Below are 18,802 nucleotides of genomic sequence, written 5' to 3'. Positions count from 1 at the left end.
AAACTTTATGCATCGCATCGCCTTTATTTCAATCGAATAATCAAAATTACTTTAAGAGAGGATCACAACTTTGCGCATCGTGTTCGCAAATTGATGACAGAATCGTTTTCATTAGAAACCCTCTAGGAGTCATTAAGATATTCATGAGATTATTAATACGAATAGTTATTGAAAATATATATAATGCATAATTTAAATTTCTTTCTGAGCTAATCTCGAAAATAGATTTTTAAACCAATATTGTATTTTTAAACCAATAATTTATTATTACATTAGCATTTTCTGATATACTGGCTATATATTTCGCGAATAATAAGAAAAATAAATTCGAGTTATATTTTGCTCAAAGTATCTAAAGTATAGTCTTTCAAATAAAAAAAAATAATATTAAAATATTCATGAGATTGTTAATACGAATGCTTATTGAAAATATATATAATGTATAAGTTAAATTTCTTTCTGAGCTAATTTCAAAAATAGATTTTTTTAACCAATGTTATATTATTATTACATAAACGTTTTTTGAAAAAAAAAAAATAATTTTATTTATGAAATTCTTAATGCGAGTGCTCATCGAAAATATATAATGCATAATTTAAATATATATATATATATAATGCAAATTTATTTCTGAGCTAATCTCAAAAATCAATTTATATCCTAAACAATATTACATTATTATTATATTAGCGGTTTTCATATGATGGCTAATATATGTATATTTCAAGTAAATGGCGATGATATAAATTCGATGATAGGTATAATTAATTAAATAAAATCAATTTACTCACCGGTCGTTGAAACGCGGTTATATTCTCGTTGATTGTTGGGTCGCTTCGGAAAGTCGTTCCTATAAATAATATTATATTATTATTATATGAGCGATTTTCATATGCTAGCTATATATATTTTAGGTAAATGACGATGATATAATCAGGTAAATAAAGTCAATTTGCTCACCAGTCGTTGAAACGCTGCCATATTCTCGTTGATTGTTGCGTCGTTTCGGAATTCGTTCGCCGAGATGCATTTTCATCGACCAGGCATTACTGATTTCGATTTCCCGCATTAAATAATACGATAGAACGATCGCCCGTTACTTTGTACGGCATTCTCGACACCGATTGCACGCACTACGCACCGGATTGCATAAATAACAACGGATAAATAACGACGATATATAACCATCCACCACTTTCGATATTCGCGATATGTAGTGAAGTAGTACGCTGTGACGTAGTACGTCGTGACGTAATGCAACGAATTGTGCGGCGCGAACTTCGCGCGGTTCGCGCGCAACACAATCATCTGAAAACGATAAATTATGTATATTAATTAAATATCTCACATCCAAAATATAGTTTTCCCAAAGCACAAAAGCTTGAACGCGATGCGATTCGTACAGATAAATGATGCGAAATGATACATACCTCTTAATAAACAGAATGTTCAATGAGATCTCGATCGATTCGGAGAAAAAGCGGCAAAGAGGCGTAGCTCGGCGGTTGCAGACTGTCGTAGGTTGATTAACCGCGATCGCACGAGTTAATTAATACTTCCTGCTAATTGCCCGTGGCACGATTCGAGACTCCCGACATTCGTTTGTACGCGGAATTCATTCTTAACGGGAAAAACGCGTGAAAAATGCGGAGCCGATTGAGCGCGATACCGTGACTAGCGCGAGGACGCGAGGGACGAAGGACGTGACGTAGTAACTACGTAAGTCAACACTCAACGCGCCGCGCGCCAAATTCAAAAACCATTATAGGCTGTAACTTTTGTACTTGAACCATCGTCTAAATTATTACTGTGTATTTAAATTTATATTATATACGATTCAATATTTCGATTTCGTAATCACTGCGATTGTAATTTCAAGTGTGTCATTTATACGTGTGTGTACAGAAACTTGACATACATACATATTAATTTTAATAAATTTCGAAAGACTAATTAAAGATTAATCGCGATTGCATGTATTAAATAATATTCCAATGATCATCCATCAATATTTCTTGCAATTATGAAATTCGCTTATTCAAGTTTAACATCGCGTAATAAAATAACATAATGTATCATGCTCGTTAGCAATTAAACAGATTGTACTTATACTTAATATCGTATTTATCATTCAATTAATTAAATTTGATTAATATTTTGTTGCAATATTTATATTTGACAATGATTTTCATATTATGTTAAAATGTAAAATATATTAATATATATTATAATAAATAATATAAAATAATAAAATATAATATATAATTTTTCTATTTATTTTTAATTTTTAATTTTCTTAATTCTACTAATTAAAAATATAATTTTAATATAACTCTTTCTGTCTTTTTTTTTTTTAGATAAGCGAATCCATAATTCGGCCGTCTGATAAAGGTCTTCATCGTATCTTCTGTCGACCCTTGAGTTAATTTTGCATAATGATTTGATTTTATTATTAAAAGTATCATCACAGTTAAATTATAAATTATCAGATTGTAATCATCGTTACTGCAAGTATTACGTGCTGCCATCTAAGAACGATCTGCAGTACCGAATTATGTCAGTGTGATCATATGATTGCATAAATACTTACTACACAAGATTTATTTTCATAAATTAACATAGCAGAATTAATAAATGTCTATATATCATTTTATATTCGTGTTTCATATTAAAAATTAATTGATACTATGATCCTTGTAGCAAATTATTATATTCCGTTTGCTCCCGGAATAGCATAAAGTTTTTTATCTCTGTACAAATTGAAATATGATTGAACGGGTTTCGTTCCGACGAATAACTCACCCGAGAAATTCCAGAGTCTTAATTTTCCCAAACCGCTCCTATCCTCCGCGGTAGGAGCTCGGGCTCTCCTTATTCGCTGAAGCAGTCGGATTATTTATATATCGCAGCATGCGCTTTTCTACTAGGAGAATCAACGTCTTTCGTCGTTCGTTCCTTGCGAGAGACGAGACGAAGACAGGTACAAATCTACAGGACAACGTTTCCCGGGCGTGCTTATCCCTCTGACCCCGCGACATTAATAACATTTCACGAGATCTCGAATTCCTCCTGGTCCTCCTCCTTTTCCCTCCCATCTTAGGGACCCCCCGTCGAAAAGATCGCGTCACTGACGTGCATCCTTCGCGCGGCGATCCTGATGGATACGCGGGATTCGATGGGAACAAAAGGATGTTGGTTTAGCGTGGAAGGCGTGTTTGTTGTTTTGATGAGGTATAATGGGATGGATCCCGGGTGTTGATGCATAGCGCGTAGCGGGGTGCCGCGGGTCCGGGGCCGCGCGCGAGTCCCAGACCAGGGCCCCGTTCATCGAGACCCCCGTAGACAGGGGCCGCAACACGTCCATCACGTGTCACGATTATATATTTAGACATATCTCACTATCATCCTGCGTATCTTCTTTCTCCTCTCTTTTTCTTCCTCTGTCTCTGCATCCTACATTTTCAAGTTCTCCCTTACGATTCATCGTCCTTCTTTACACTCCGCTTGATTCTTCGTCGTGCAATCGTTCTATCGCATGTTAAGCGAGATTGTATCCTGCGTAGAAGAGAAAATCTATCAGCGCTTAAAAAATTGATTTTGTCGACAAATAAGTCTACTTTGAAATAAGAAAGCTCAGTGTTTAAATACAGAATTCTGAAAATTCGCGATAATTTCATTTCAAGTCACAACAAAAGTTTACTGTGTCTTTTACGTCTTTGATTCAATAAAGGCTTCGAAAAAAATAAATAAAGTCTTATTCGCGATTATTGTGTAAGATACAAAATTCAACTCACACATTTATATTTATATTTCCAATCACTTCTCCCAAGCTGCTCCCTTTCATCACTCATCTCTTCAACTCACTGTCCAATTTGTTGCGCCGATATTCTCGTCACCTTACTATTTCGTCCGATGATTCATTAATCGACCTCGTAACAATCTTCTCTCTCGCGCAATTCTCTTCTTTGTCAGTGCGCGTTTCCTCGTTGATCCCTATTGGTCCCGCTTGGGCGCCGCGTATCGTTCATCCAAAGATCATATTTCAACATTAATTTCCTGGATGGTGATACATCGTTCGCATCATCCTGGGCCTCCTATCAGCTTGGAGCTCATCATCATCCACGTCCCTTTTTTGCTCTCTCCCGTTGTCGTGCGCACGTAAAGTTCTATTCTTCTTTTTCTTCAGGGGCGAATGATGACTTTTCTGAAAATTTAATAATAAAGTTAGTAATTTTTCGAGTTTTCTGACAGAAGTATAATTAATATAATTAAAGCAAAGTAAAGTTGAATGGAACGTCTCTCTTCGCATATTTTGTAAAGTATATAGAATGTTTTGGTTTTAAATCTTGAGATTAAGCGCTGTAAAATCTATTCGAGATAGAAACAAATAGAAACATATCCTAGTTTTATATAAAAAATATAAACATTGTGCGATTTAATTAATTAATTTTTTTCATTATTCCTTTTCTCTGTAAACTCTGTTAGTAAAATGGACTTGGAGAACAAACTGTGTTGCATAATTCTACGGTTGATATATATTTCTGAATAAGATTATTCTCGACAAAAACTCGAAATCAAAGTTTCATTAACTTAAATCCATCCCTGCCTTTTTCCTTTTCATCTTCTTCTTCTCTGAATAATCATGCACTCGCCACAGCGACCCTCTCGATTGCTGGTCGTTAATATTGACCGCCAGGTAGTCTCTGTCGATTGAATTTTTTACCATGGTACCCATCACGGAAGCTGTAGCTCGAACCGGTACCCCATTCGTGCTGTCGCTTCTTGAGAGTAACCGACATTCACCTTAAACGTTCACCATTCGTCATCGGATCCGCGATGCCGATACAAGTCGGCAGGAAATGACAGTATATGATCGTACTGAGATTTCTCTTTCTTTCTTTTTTTTACATTAATTTTTTTAGCTTTACTCTTTTGAATTAAATTTTGTGTTTTATATTATCTTTTTTTGTTTAATCCTTTGAGTCTATTGAGAAATATATTTTAGTTTCCACATTTTTAAATATTTTTTGTATAAGTAATAGATAAATTTCAAAATTGCCGATGACGTCTTCTAATTTTTGGAGCACCGTTTATAAAATAAAAATAAAAACACTTCCTTATATGTACAATTGCGACTAAAGCTTGATTAAGCTCGTTAAGAACCCAATTGGTCCTGATGTTACTGAGATCTGGTAATCTAATTGTAAGATACTCACAATTAAATGATTCGCGTATAGATTCGCTTCGCTTCCTACATTGACATTCTACCGCGTTGATCTCTCGTCGCTATTTCAATAATATCCGCATCCAGTGATTGGTAATTTTGATAGAGATAAATGCATCTACAGACAATATTGACATCAATCGTAGACCGAACGTGAACTATTCTGAGGATTGATAACACTGTAAAGACATAAATGTGATAAAATATGTCACAGATTATTTTATTTAGATACATAAATAACGCGTGTAAATAAATGCTATATAAAGAATTAAAGGGAATGGGCTAAGAGCCGATGCGTCAAAATTAAAACATTCTATGTAAATAAAGAATACTGCAACAAAGTCTTTGCGTTTTAATTCCGACGCACCGATTCTTATTAATAGCCTATTTCATTTAATTCTTATTTACATTAGTATTTATATTAGAGCCTTTTTCTCTATCATAATAAATGTTATTCCTTAAATACAGTCTATGAACACGTAGTATAGATAATAGCAGTAAAAACTATGGAAAAGAATAAATAAAAAAAAATAATTAATAAATTAAAAATAGTTTTGATTGTGCACTTTAACTTATTTCATTTGATATCTTATGTATTTACAGTTCTGCTTTTTCGCAGTCGAGTTATAATCAATAAATGAACACACTTTGTATTTCTCGCAGTTTGATTTTTTCATAATTCGAGATAAATTTTTGATCTAAATAATATTACACTTGTTTAGTTAAAAAAAAATTGTAAAAATGTATACTCTCATTTTTATGATTTTTCTCTTTTCTTACAAAATCCGGATAATATTTATATAAAAGAATCTAATTAATTTTACCCTTAATTCTGTATAATAAGCTTTTATATACAATTTTGTATATATTATTGCACTCAATTACAATCTTTTTGGCATCAAGCAATATGATTATAATTTGATAACAGTTATACTTTTCCATTGCACACTGGAAAATTATTATTGCATAATTAATACGTATATAATTCATATAAAAATATAAGAACGACATATTAGACATTATCTTCTAAAATATCCTCGAAAATGTTACGATCATTCAAAATCATTGATTATTTTCGCCGGTTTAACTATAAAATTGTCTGAATGTCCATCAACATCATCCAATTCCTTCGAATAAAACTTCGCCGCTATCCTGGCACGTCCTTCTAACTTCGGTATCATAGAGAAGGTACATTCCGCGTCTGCGTCCACCTCGACGGGCTCCGATAGTTTCAGCTTCAATTGCTCGTCTAGACCGGGTCCTTCGATAAGGAATATACCCTTCTTCAAAGGAATTGGAAGTGGATTGCGAAACTTGGCCGATGCGTTAAGAGTCTGACCGATGATTGCATCGTTATGCAACTAAATCACGAAATTTAATTTTTATATAAAATAATGTATATATGTCAATTGTTATATCTATTTTCTTTCTTTTTTTCATTAACAAAATTTTGATAATATGTATATGTATAATCAAATAATTACCGTAATTTTAATGTCGGGTTTTCTAACGCGAAAGTCATCCTGCGCGAAGTATTCGAAGTTCGTGTCCTTCACGGTAGCGAGACAGGCGATGTTGAAGGCACATTGAGCTAACAATCTCGGACCGTATTCCTCCCAAGAAACGTCCATGCGAATTTCCTCGAGCACTCCTGGTCGAACTAATCTGTCGATGTGCAATCTCTTCACCGGATCGCCCACCCGACCGGTATACAACACAGTCTCCACTCTCAGAATTACGGACACGCGGTATTCCATTATCGAATTCCGATTTTTAATCAATAGTACGACACTGTTGAAAAATAAAAGAAAGCTTTTGAATAAATGTTACATTCAATAAAAACGTTAAAAACGATAGTCTTCTAAAATAAATTTAAGAGAAAAATAGATTGCAGAATTTGAAGAATTTTACAATTTAAATTGTATTATCAAGCTACATTATTTAGAAAATATTGCAAACGTACTAAAAATGTACTAAATTAATTTTATTATGAACTAAGTACCTAAATGGCTGTCCGATTATGATATCATCGCGCAATTCAAAAGTGAACATGACGTCGTTGAACTCCTCATTGAGATAGTAGCGGCTAAATAAAGATTCACTTTGACGCAGCGCCTTTAGCATGGCAGCACGTTCTTCATCAGATTCTATTACGAGACATGATTCTTATATATATTCTTATTCATATTAGTAGCCAACTAGATGTGTATATTAATGTATTAGTATGTATTTTAGAATTAGAATAAAATCATATTTTCGAATTATAATATAATAAAATTAGTTCTTGATTAAATAATATAACGCTCTTTTTATTGCACAATTTTATCTTAAAAATCCTCTTACTTTCTGGATATTTATAAGTGTGCGTGATGTCCTCCCTCGTCCACCTCCCAACTGCTTTCGTACTAATCAATTGGCCGATGCTGTAACAAAATTACCATCATATAATTATTCAAATTAATTAGACTAATTATTGATTTAACAATCGAAGACGCGTGGGATACATATATTAACAATGTAAGAAAAATATTACGCACATACCCGTACATATCTTTGCGGACTAGTTTCAAGGGCTGCGTAGGTCCGTTGTAACGCCAGAAAACCTTGTCAGCATTCACCTCGGCAAAGAGGAATGCGTTGTCGTAGGGACGTAGAACTTCGCCTTTCTTCACGGCGACTACGGAAGCTGGTCCACAACGATACGCGCCTTCGCTCAATTCCTGAGGAGTGGCATCGATCGCTTGCCATCCCGAACAATCCGGCGACAAGTCCAATCGTTTCATCCACACTTCGTTCCAGACATGGAAATTCCTTTTATGATAAAAATTCGAACATTTTAAATAAATTTCTTTAATTATTTATTTCTGTTTTTATTAAAAATAAAAATTGATTGTCTTCTTTTTCTTCAAATTACCATATCGAATCGCTGTTGAGTTCTTCCATGATCTTGCCCTCAGCATTCACAAAGTAGTCCACAGTCAGACTGCTCTGAGTATCATGCGCACTCGAGTAGTTAGTCACCACTCGACAAGGTATGCCGAGAGTACGACAAACTGTCGCCAACACGCCGGAGAAGACCCAACATTGTCCGTACTTGACCGGTTTCTTCGTTTTATAATATTCCTGAAGTATTTTTTGCGAGCCCATCCATCTCGTAGGTGGTGTGCCACCCTCGTAATCGTCCGACCAATTTCCCATCACTGCCCCGTTGTCATCGGGAGAATTCACCTAGAAATCGATGGCACTTATGAAAGATAATCTAAAAATTCTAATTTTCGTGCAACTTTATTCGTATTTTCGAAAGTGCACTTTAAAAATTATTTCTCAAAATACGATTCAACGGGAGAAATAACTTACCGCGGCGGACAAACAACGCGTTATGATGACAGGATCGTTTCTGCCGGAAACTCGAACCTTGCCGACTTGGTTCATCAGGTGCAAGGCGCTATCCAGAATGTCTCGCTCAAATTGCGCGTACTTCCACACGGTGGGTCGCAAACGGTTATGACTGCCGCGCCAAATTAAACCATCCTCCGCCAGCACATATTCCTGACGTTCAGCCTCATTTTCCAAATAAACCACGTCGTCTGAAAAGAAAATATTTTGCAAAATTCGAGATCGTCAATATTAAAATTTTTTTATCTCTCCTAGCTCCTTAATATAGCCGAGAATTTTTTTTTCTTCGATAATTTAATAATAATTTTCTATAGAGTTAAGAATTATATAAAAATTCGAAAATTTGCATATGTTGCTCAATATTCTGTTGAAAAACAAAAGAGATTAAGATATTTGCGAATAAATACCTTCGCACCATGGATTACAAATTAAATAAAACGAATGATCCATCGCATAACTGACAGCTCCTTCAGTTTCCTTATTCTTGGTATCGATCTCCATTTTCCATTTGCCTATAATCGCATTTGCAGATGACACAATCTAAAAGCAAGTTTCATTAACGAGATGTTAATTAAAGTTATATATATAATTACGAGATCATATGTTCATCCAAAATCAAATTCTCAATAATAAAAGAATCTACAAAATTTGCATATCAGCATCGTAACGCTTTCGACTTGCCTTTATCCTTAAAAAATTTTGTCCTCTAGCGTCAATGGTGGTCTGCCAAGCAGCTTCGGAAATCTCTCCAGGATTGAGCAGAGCGGTTGCCACCAGTGTCCCATGTCCGTATTGCGGTCTTTCGATGCCGTCTAGAGTGAAGACGATAGAAATCCCGTCGATGGAAGAAATATAGTCTCGAGATAGGCTGAGATGCAGATAAAATTCCTGACCACGTCTGACGACGAGTCTCGCTCTGTCATCGTGACGGTTCATCAGCTCGTATCTGGATGTTCGATGATTCTCGCCGTTCTCTTCAATGCAAGGATCTACATTGTGAACCGTCAATACTGGAACGCCAAAATCTTCCCCTATAAACAAGCATTTTTGAAAAAAATTGTGTAATCAAAGTCATAATACAATATAAAGACAAAGAAGAATTCTATTTCAATAGAGAAATAGCAATATCAAATAATAATTAAATAATAAATATTTGTAAAAATCTTGGAATGAGATTATGTCTTTGGTTGGTTGATAAAAAACATTTTTAGTGATTAATGATTAATTCACTTTTTCGCTAGATGTGACAATTTATGATGTTGACAATTTAATTCTTTTCTAAACTAACAATAAATGTATTAATTAAATGCGTATATAATATGAAAACTGACAAGTGCGCTTTGCAATTATAAGATGCCATTTTCTTAATATAATTACATTGTTTCTAATTTTTCGCGGACTCACAATAAAATCTAAACGGAAACGGTCGTATACGCCGGTCATTGAATATCCGGTAGCGATCGTAGAATCTATAAAACATCCCACGGTGATTCGGCTGCATCGGTTGCACCGGTTGCGGAAACGAACGATAAGCTGGATACATGGATGAGAGAACGCACCAAACGCGAGTTCGCTGAATGACTGAAGAGCCGATGACAAAGAGGAAGGAAGAACATGTAGTTTATGCTGCTGCGTTCTAAGAGCAATTTCAAGGACTAATGTGCTGCAACTCCAAACGCAACCATACATGGCGTCATCGGTGACACCCGCATCAGTAGGAGAGAGTCACCCACTTTTCATTCTCATAAATTAATCGGCGATGATATAATTGCGATCGATTATTGTAAATTTCGATGAAACTCTTCTTTTAATTTTTTAAAATAAATTAAATAAAATTTTATTAGAAAATTTGAAGAGTTTGGAGAATTTATATTCACAACAATTTCAATTTTTATAGAATTTTTATGTTCTTTAATAAAATATTAAAATTTAGAACAATATAATGATATAAGTGGCATTCTTTATTTAATAAATTTAAGAAGATTTGAAATTATTGTAATCAAATTACTCAAGAAAAACAAAATTGCTATCAAAATAAATATAATATATATCAAGTAACAAATAATTATTAAATAATTTTATTTAAAACTGATATATTATTTGTATGAAATCCATAATAATATAATTATACTTTATGGATAGTAATAAATAGAATATTGGTTCAACATCTTATGGCTATAATGACGTGCCGCTTTTAATGTCTCATAATGCATTTTAAAAAAATAACAATGCGTCATTCTTAACACTCATTGTTCTCATAAGTAGTCCAAAGATATATTTGTAACTTACGCAAATTGCAAATGCCAAAGTAATGATATCCTTCTATAACAGCGCGTCATTAAATATAGCAATATGTAACTTTATATTAATTAACAATTTAATTTAGTTGTGTTCTTTATAAATTTCAGAATTATAATACGTAATTTTTAAATTCTACAAATATTTAACTATTTTATTTAAAATTTGCAAATGTTTCCTTGAATTAAAATATAGTATCATTTTCGCAAGTATCATTTAAGTTCTAATCATATATCGACAAATAAGACTACGAAAATTAGTTACGCCTACAGAAATGTGAAAAACGTTTAATTTAAGGATTACACACCTACGCGATAAATTTAACACAAACCTATAATCATGCTTATTGAAAGAGTTATTACGACCAATTAGAATTTAAAGATGATCTATTATTGACAAAGATTTGCACCTTTTACAAAATCCCGCAAATCAGAACGGCAAATCGATGATTAATAATCAGAAAAAAAGATTATTAGCCTGAATTGCATGCAGATCTTTCAATAGTGACAAACATCGCTTCTTTTACATTCCAATTGATTATTGTGAAATGTCACGCACGAGAAAGATTCCTGCATGTACAATTAAATTGTCGCAGTATATAAATAATATAAATAAAACTCATTCATATAATATCTTAAAATATATATAATATATAACATATAAAAAAATATCTTAAAATTTCTAACATCAACATTAATCAAACAATGAAATATTACAAAAATTATACTATATAAAATTAAAATAATATTAATAATTAATTAAAGAACTTTTCTTAGAGCTGTTGTGACTAATTGTTCAAAAATACTATAAATCACTGCAAAATGATATATTTTTGCTATTTAATTTTCATTTAACCGATTCAATCAAGTTTATTTCAATGTAATAGGCTCATTTTTATTCTTGTATAGAAACTCGTATATATTTAGAAACACAAGTAAGAAATTATTTTATCATCGTCAACTTGTAATTATATTTCTGATTACAAGATATAGTTGAATACAGTAAAATCAATAGCCAATCGATTTGCGGGATTTCAGGTCAAGTAAAGATCAAGTTTTACCTTTACGGAAAGACAAGGCATGTGCACCGTATTAGTCAAAGCAATTTGCGACAATCACATACATTTGAAGAAGTGCCCTTCTTATTACGCATGCTTTCAATGCTTATCGCATCTATTACTCCTTGTGCCGACACATTGTCATTGTAAGCGATTAACAGGCATCACTCATTTTTATCTGCATAAATTAATTTCAAGGTATTGCTTAAGACATGAATCAATAATTAATGCATTATTATTTAATGAAAAACGAAAGACTAATTGAACGATAAACGTAATAAAATATATTTTAATAAAGTTTATATACACAGAGAGAATTTTCTCTTAGAATTTATCCTGAAAATCATGGTAATCGTGGGACAATATGGTATAGAAAGAATTTTATGAGAATTTCTCTGATTAATATTTATCACAATAAAAATAATAATATCTATTACAATAAATTATAAAATATGTTTGATAAATTTTACTATGCAGTTTAGTAAAATTAATTAAATATGTTTTATATTTTATTGTGATAGACATATTATTATTTTTATTGTGATAAATATTAATCAGAGAAATTCTCATAAAATTCTTTTCATATCATTGTCCCACGATTACCATGATTTTCGGAGTAAATTCTAAGAGAAAATTCTCTCAGTGTAGTTAAAGACTAAATTATAAATTTTTTGTAAAATATTCCATGCTGATGAAAACTAAAATATGCGTAACTTTAGTTTTTATATAGTTTTTTTAGAAAACTATATAATTGTTCTAGAATAAATTACATAGATAAACTCAATTCACATGGCATGTAACAAAATAGCACGGTAAGTAATTAAAATCGATTCTTGCGTAAATTACTTCTTACATTTGTTAACATCAGCGAAATATTATAACTGCTTTATAATTAAAACATCGACAAGAAGTATAAATATATTATTTCAGACTCTATTTATCGTACTTATTTTAAGATGCGATTTGAACAAAATAGATTATGCGATTACTTGTTTTATTATTGAATTCGCAAATAACAATACGCGTTCTAATCTCATTATAATCCATTAATTTCATCAGTCTTAATACGAAAATGATGATATTCAAATGACTCAATAATGGGATTCATATCACAGACACGTGCGTAAGAGTATTGTATTTCCGAACAAAAATAACAACGAGAACTCGGCCAAGTATAAGATTGCTCCGGACTGACATCACTCACGATTGCTCGCCATCGATCGTTTTTTTTCGATCAATTTAAGAAATTGGTATTTTTTAAGGAAAAAAATTAATAAGAAGATTAATCTTGTTTCGTGTTTAATTAAGCTCTATTAACGTGAAACCAATTTGAAACTAAGTAAAAAATAAAAAGTTCTATTATCTCTTTATATTGAAAATACTACTTTATATTGCAAATTGTACTTTTTCTCACACAATAAACGTAGAACGCTCGAATAATTAAGATCTAAAAAAATCCTTCTTGCAGTTCTTATGATGCATTTATCATTGTGCATATATGTATATATATATCGATATATATATTTCATTCAAGAGATGCAATTATAATTCCTGTTGGAATGCATCTTACACACCTAAAGCATGCGCGAATAAGATATATTCTCCGCGAACAACTTGTTGATGCTCTCGTAGATACATATCAAGATATTTTAATTAACTGGCATCAGAGAACACTGGTATAATAAATCCGCGTCGAGAAGCAAAAGTCCAGTAGCTTGTATGTTACACGTCGTGCTATTTATACATAGAAAAGAATGAGTCAACGGAATAAGTTATCTAGAAAAGAGTGACTTAATGACGAGAATCCCCGATTGAAAGTCTCGAACGAGTAATTACGAAAGCATGAGAGAGCCGGCGCGAAACTTTCGTGATTAATTTTGCTGGTCAATTTGCGACCCATGAAAGAAAAAGCTCTTCTTATATTTTTTCGTATATTAGAACAATATAAATTATATTTATTGAAAAATTATTTTTTAAATTATTGAAAAACAGGTCCAGATTTATTGAGAATTATTTGAGGAAAAGTGCTGATAAAAACATGAACTTACACTTCAGCGAAAATGACATCATCGCGCCGCTTGCATAATTTCACTTTCATTCATGACAGCGCGAGACTGAGAAATATTCTTAATATAAATTCAAGATCTGATCTTAGAAATGTGAAAGAATTCTGAACGATTAAAATTTCTCTCTTTTAACAAAAAAAATGCGAGAACATTGATTTTTACACGACTGATTAATATGCACATTGATTAATATGCACAAACATGTTATCTTTCTTAAAAGAGTTAATAGACGTTGCACATATTTATGTAGCAAATAATAAATAATGCTTGAAAAGACACATATATAGATTGCAGATACAATATACTGATACAAAATGACTTAATGAATGCAAATGTACATAATTTGCAAGGCGATGCTGTTTAATGAAGGCCGGTGTCTCGCGAGAGAGCCGGAAGTTAACTTCTCATCTGCTCGAGTATATATTTTCTTAACCAGAGAACAATAAGTCGCGAGTGTGCTTGAGCAAAGAACAAATCGCTACATCGATCGGAATCTGCGTTTATTTACAAAAATCGATCAGCCGCTTGTCAAAACACAAAAACTCTCTGTCAAGAATGTGAGAGAATATAATTCTTCCACTTCTTACGTTCCTCGCAAAATTTATATTATTGAATTTCTTGAATTTCCTATCTAATTCACAAATGTAAACAAATAGTTGCAAGTTTAGACAGTGAAAAATATATAAAATATACATTTGCCACTACTACATTTTGCAACATTATATTCTTTGATTAATTTGAAATTAGTATTACATAACAGAATGTCATCACCAAATTAACGATATTTGATTGTGAGATTCGAGGCTACGAATGATGCACGGATAAAAATCTTCACGCCTACGTATGTTAATTATATATTCATCTCGTCAATCATTTACAACTTTTAATTCTACATATATCGTGATAATAAAATCATCGCCGATTCTAAACGATTGTAATTTTTTTTTAATGGTGATGATGACATCATCATATATATAGTACAATATCAGATATTTGTCGCATTTTTCACCGTACCAAAAAATTATTTATTAAATTTTTTTCACGTTTTCTTAGCATGTGTTATATTGCAAAAGACCTATGGAACGCAGCATCTTGTCCCTGACCGATATTCTGAAAATAGGCTTTAAAGTATACCGGAAAAACACTTTACTTCTTAACTGAATGTTTCGAATACTCGATTCTTTATTACCGCACGTGTTCAAACAGAGAAATCTCGTTATATTTTAATTAACATATAATCCTCTGGCGAATTTATTGTGTATAGATACAGAACATAATTTCAAAACTCGTTTAAAAATCCATTTGTAAAATTTATAGCAATTTCACAAAGTATTAACGAACAAAATGCTCCAATTTTCTAAATAAAATCACAGAATCAAAATGAATTAAAATCATATTTGTGCGCCTTGTAATAATTCGCGATCGTCCAATCTAGATGAAAAAACCAGAAGCTTTCACTAAATATTAGCCTTACCTACTGTATTATCTCGATAGAGCACGTGCCTTCGTCACGATTTACTTTTAAACGTGCAATATGGACCACATTATTTTACGCATTCGTGATTCATGTCGCGCAGACGTTCGCCTCTTATCTCCCCGTTTTATATTAATTGATTTTCATCCCGCGCGCGCGAACTCTGTCCTCAAAGGGTCAATTGGCTACGTGTCAGGGCAAATATATCTCAAGATGTATTCCTCTTTATCGAGATTCACTCAATCGCATTTAGAAAAATTGCAACAAAAGGTCACTGAATGTGACAAATGCAATTATTGGATCAATTACAACTTTAAATTGATCTCGCATCATGAAAAAACTTATCTTATTCTGTTATTCTTTAATATATGTATAACAATGATACTTTTGTACTTTAATAATTTTTTAAATTAATATATTCTACAATGGGATATACATTAATGATGCATAAATATAATTATAGCTTTTAATCATACATAGTAAATACGTGATTATTTCTCTTTCTATACTGACGAATATAATGTCTCATTTCGATGATGCGAGATGAAAGGTCAGAAATCGAGATTTTACAAAAATTTATCACGTAACAAGATATAGAACCAAGCACGCAAGAATCATATTCCGAAGGGGGAAATAAGTAAGGCAATATTCTTATCTCTTTTCCAATTTTTAACTCTTCTCTTACTGCAATCCAAACTTTTGGTAGATATGCAGATAATCGTAATCTCGCAAGAATATTTAGCTGCGCTCGCCTCGGGAAAACATTAAAGACCTAATCTATTCGAAAAGTTATACTCCTCTCTCAAACTTTTAATCAACATTAATAATAGCGTTATAATTAGAATTTCTTCAGTACACGAATATAATGCAATACGTGTAATAATTGTAATAATAATATTACAGTGTTCACTTTAATACACAAATACTATTATTATATCATATGCACATATTGCATTTAATTATTTTTTTCAAAATATAATTGCTATAATTTTTCACATCTTTATTTTAATTGCCAATATATTTAATCAGCAATTAACAATCATTTTATAACAGGATTAACTTACCAGGGGCAGTAGTTGTAGGCGGTCGTGGTATCTGCAGAGGTCTGATATGTTGGGGCCTGAACACGGCTCTGAATCCAGAAAGACACGAACACGAGCAACACTTCTTCATCTTTTTAACAATCGAGAAGAATGCAGATGTTATCCGTAAAAGTTATGTCTTCTACGCTGTCTCTCGATCCACGTACATATGAATCATACCTGATAAAAAATATTGTCTTTATTAATTTATTATTTTCTAAATCTTCGACAATTTTTTTTATTTTATCAATTGTCATAAAAGATAGTTCAATGTGTTATATAAATAAGAATCGCTATCAAATTAATTAAACATTTCTGCAAAACTGAAGGAAGATATAAATTTCGATGCAATAATTAAATTTAAATAAGTCTCAAATATATTTAATCGAGAACAGTGAAAACGAGACGTTTAAAACGAGATATGAATGATCCATTGATTCATAAGTATAATGAAAGTAGTATTTCATAAAGACTTATATACTTGACAATTTTATTTAATCATGAAATATTTCATTGCATGATAATATTTTCAAACGAAAAAATTGAAATTGAAAGATATTTTTCATTATGATATTATTTTAACAATTTTTATTAAATAATTTTTAATCAGATTTTTCATTTGCATTAATGTAATTAAAAAATGTAATAAATAAACAAATAAATAAGTGTGATATGTACAGCCTTAATTATTATATCTTATAAATTTACTAAAAATTCATATATATATAATTCACATACATATATAAAGAGAGAAAGAGGATTATTCGCACACGATATTTTTAGATAAATTTAATTAAGAAAATGTGATAAATGATCTTTTGTATATTTGCAAATAAATACATAAAATTTTCAATATTTGTTAAACTGTAAATATTAATTTCTTAATACTTTTATCAAATAAATGTAAATACAACTTTTCTATAATTATCTAATATCTTTGAAATAAAATTGATAACTGCGTACCTGTAAAACACAGTCTGAAGTATTTTTCTTTCGCAAATAACGTTGCACGTGTCACATCACTATGCACATCTTGAATGCGTGTGTGCGAGATGATTGAAATAACGTGTTAGGCTCCGTGCTGGTTGTCCGACGACTGTCAGTAAGAATCAGCTGCAGTGAAGCAAACGATAGTGTATCTCCCGCCAACCTTCGGTTAACTTTTAGGAAAGACGGCTATATATGTAATATAGTAATGTTATGCGAATACATTAACGTGGGCACTGTAAATCACCATACACCTTAATACATATGTACATACAACGATCCAATTGCAGGATACGCCTCTCTGTAGTGAATGCTGAGCTCGTTAATGACTCGATTATATAGTTGCTAATTTTTATTATTTTTTTTTTAATCTAATCATTTATATAAAACATTACAAATACACATAAGTATTTCCTCTCTATAAGTATAATTCTTATACAGACAAAGAGGGATATTCTTTTTATATAGAGTTTTCTTTTATACAAAGTTTATTTTTAATAAAAAATCGATTATTATTTTGAAATAAAATACTAATTTAAATATATTACTGATATTAAAAATTATAATAAAAGAAGTCAAATAATTACTGTTAACTTCTCTTCTTCAAAGATATTTTTATGCGTTAATATTAAAAATAATAATGAAAAAAGTCAAATAATATTACTGTTAACTTCTCTTTTTTAGAGACATTTTGATGCGTGTGTATTATATATTGTATAATATAAGCGCGTAATAATAATTGGCATAACTTATGATAATGTGAGAAGAGGACAAGTTGTACTATTATACAACATGTCATATCGTATTAATTAATAATTATTGATGTCTGATAACGTCTACATATACGCTGCTATAGGCGCACGTAGACTCGCGCGATGGCACGAGTAAATGATAGCGAGGATAATGCATATTTTTAGCGTCCACGTAATGTCACACAAGAATTTGTTCTTCGAATTTTGTAACTCATTGTCAGTTCCGTTTCCGTGGCGAGGATACGCAGCAATATGCTGAGTCTTCCTCTAATCATTGGAATCGAGAGAGTAGAAATATAAAATAAAGTAATTCTAAATTCTAAATAGTTTTACACATTAACGAAAAAAAAAAAAAAATATATATATATATATAATAAGATATGTTATACTTATAAGAACATATAAGATTGTAAAAAAAAAAAAAAAAAAAAAAATGCACTTTTTTAATTTTTATATTCTAATAAAC

General features: G+C 31.6%; 2 protein-coding genes across 3 annotated transcripts in view; both read right to left on the bottom strand.

Annotated features, from left to right (window-relative positions):
- Nucleotides 1–1,991, bottom strand: part of LOC145933364 (uncharacterized) — a 79,713-nt gene extending 77,722 nt beyond the window's left edge. The window contains exons 1-3 of the mRNA XM_083032995.1: nucleotides 1,431–1,991; nucleotides 961–1,308; nucleotides 792–850 (exon numbers count right to left, since the gene is read on the bottom strand). The gene's annotated coding sequence lies outside the window, so the exon portion shown is untranslated. The remainder of the gene's footprint in view (nucleotides 1–791; nucleotides 851–960; nucleotides 1,309–1,430) is intronic.
- Nucleotides 1,992–5,438: 3,447 nt separating this feature from the next.
- Tg (transglutaminase) lies at nucleotides 5,439–18,699 on the bottom strand. Of its 2 annotated transcripts, XM_083032981.1 has the most exons (11): nucleotides 17,561–18,699; nucleotides 16,580–16,777; nucleotides 9,302–9,651; nucleotides 9,028–9,160; nucleotides 8,582–8,811; nucleotides 8,139–8,452; nucleotides 7,766–8,035; nucleotides 7,568–7,647; nucleotides 7,227–7,371; nucleotides 6,709–7,015; nucleotides 6,049–6,585 (listed from the first exon to the last, which is right to left on the bottom strand). In XM_083032981.1, the coding sequence occupies exons 2-11, from the start codon at nucleotides 16,686–16,688 to the stop codon at nucleotides 6,277–6,279; spliced, it is 2,247 nt and encodes a 748-aa protein (XP_082889107.1). In that variant the 5' UTR covers nucleotides 16,689–16,777; nucleotides 17,561–18,699; the 3' UTR covers nucleotides 6,049–6,276. The 2 variants fall into 2 exon arrangements, with proteins under 2 accessions (XP_082889106.1, XP_082889107.1); XM_083032980.1 differs by lacking the exons at nucleotides 16,580–16,777; nucleotides 17,561–18,699 and adding an exon at nucleotides 10,025–10,173 and having other exon boundaries at nucleotides 5,439–6,585.
- Nucleotides 18,700–18,802: the final 103 nt, after the last annotated feature.

This window comes from Prenolepis imparis, unplaced genomic scaffold (genome assembly GCF_030444845.1).
Source record: "Prenolepis imparis isolate NDT839.2.m4 unplaced genomic scaffold, iyPreImpa1.0 SCAF_3, whole genome shotgun sequence".
Classification (NCBI taxonomy): Eukaryota; Metazoa; Arthropoda; class Insecta; order Hymenoptera; family Formicidae; genus Prenolepis; species Prenolepis imparis.
The sequence above is the reverse complement of the archived record's forward strand: the minus strand, read 5'-3'. Positions and strand labels throughout refer to the sequence as shown.

What these genes read in the sequence shown, in the direction of transcription:
- Tg (XM_083032980.1), bottom strand. Translation starts at nt 10,163, where the DNA reads ATGTATCCAGCTTATCGTTCGTTTCCGCAACCGGTGCAACCGATGCAG. An exon ending in CACTTATAAATATCCAGAAA is followed by an intron (nt 7,372 to 7,567) that starts GTAAGAGGATTT and finishes GTCTCGTAATAG; the next exon opens with AATCTGATGAAGAACGTGCT. An exon ending in ATAATCGGACAGCCATTTAG is followed by an intron (nt 7,016 to 7,226) that starts GTACTTAGTTCA and finishes ATTTTTCAACAG; the next exon opens with TGTCGTACTATTGATTAAAA.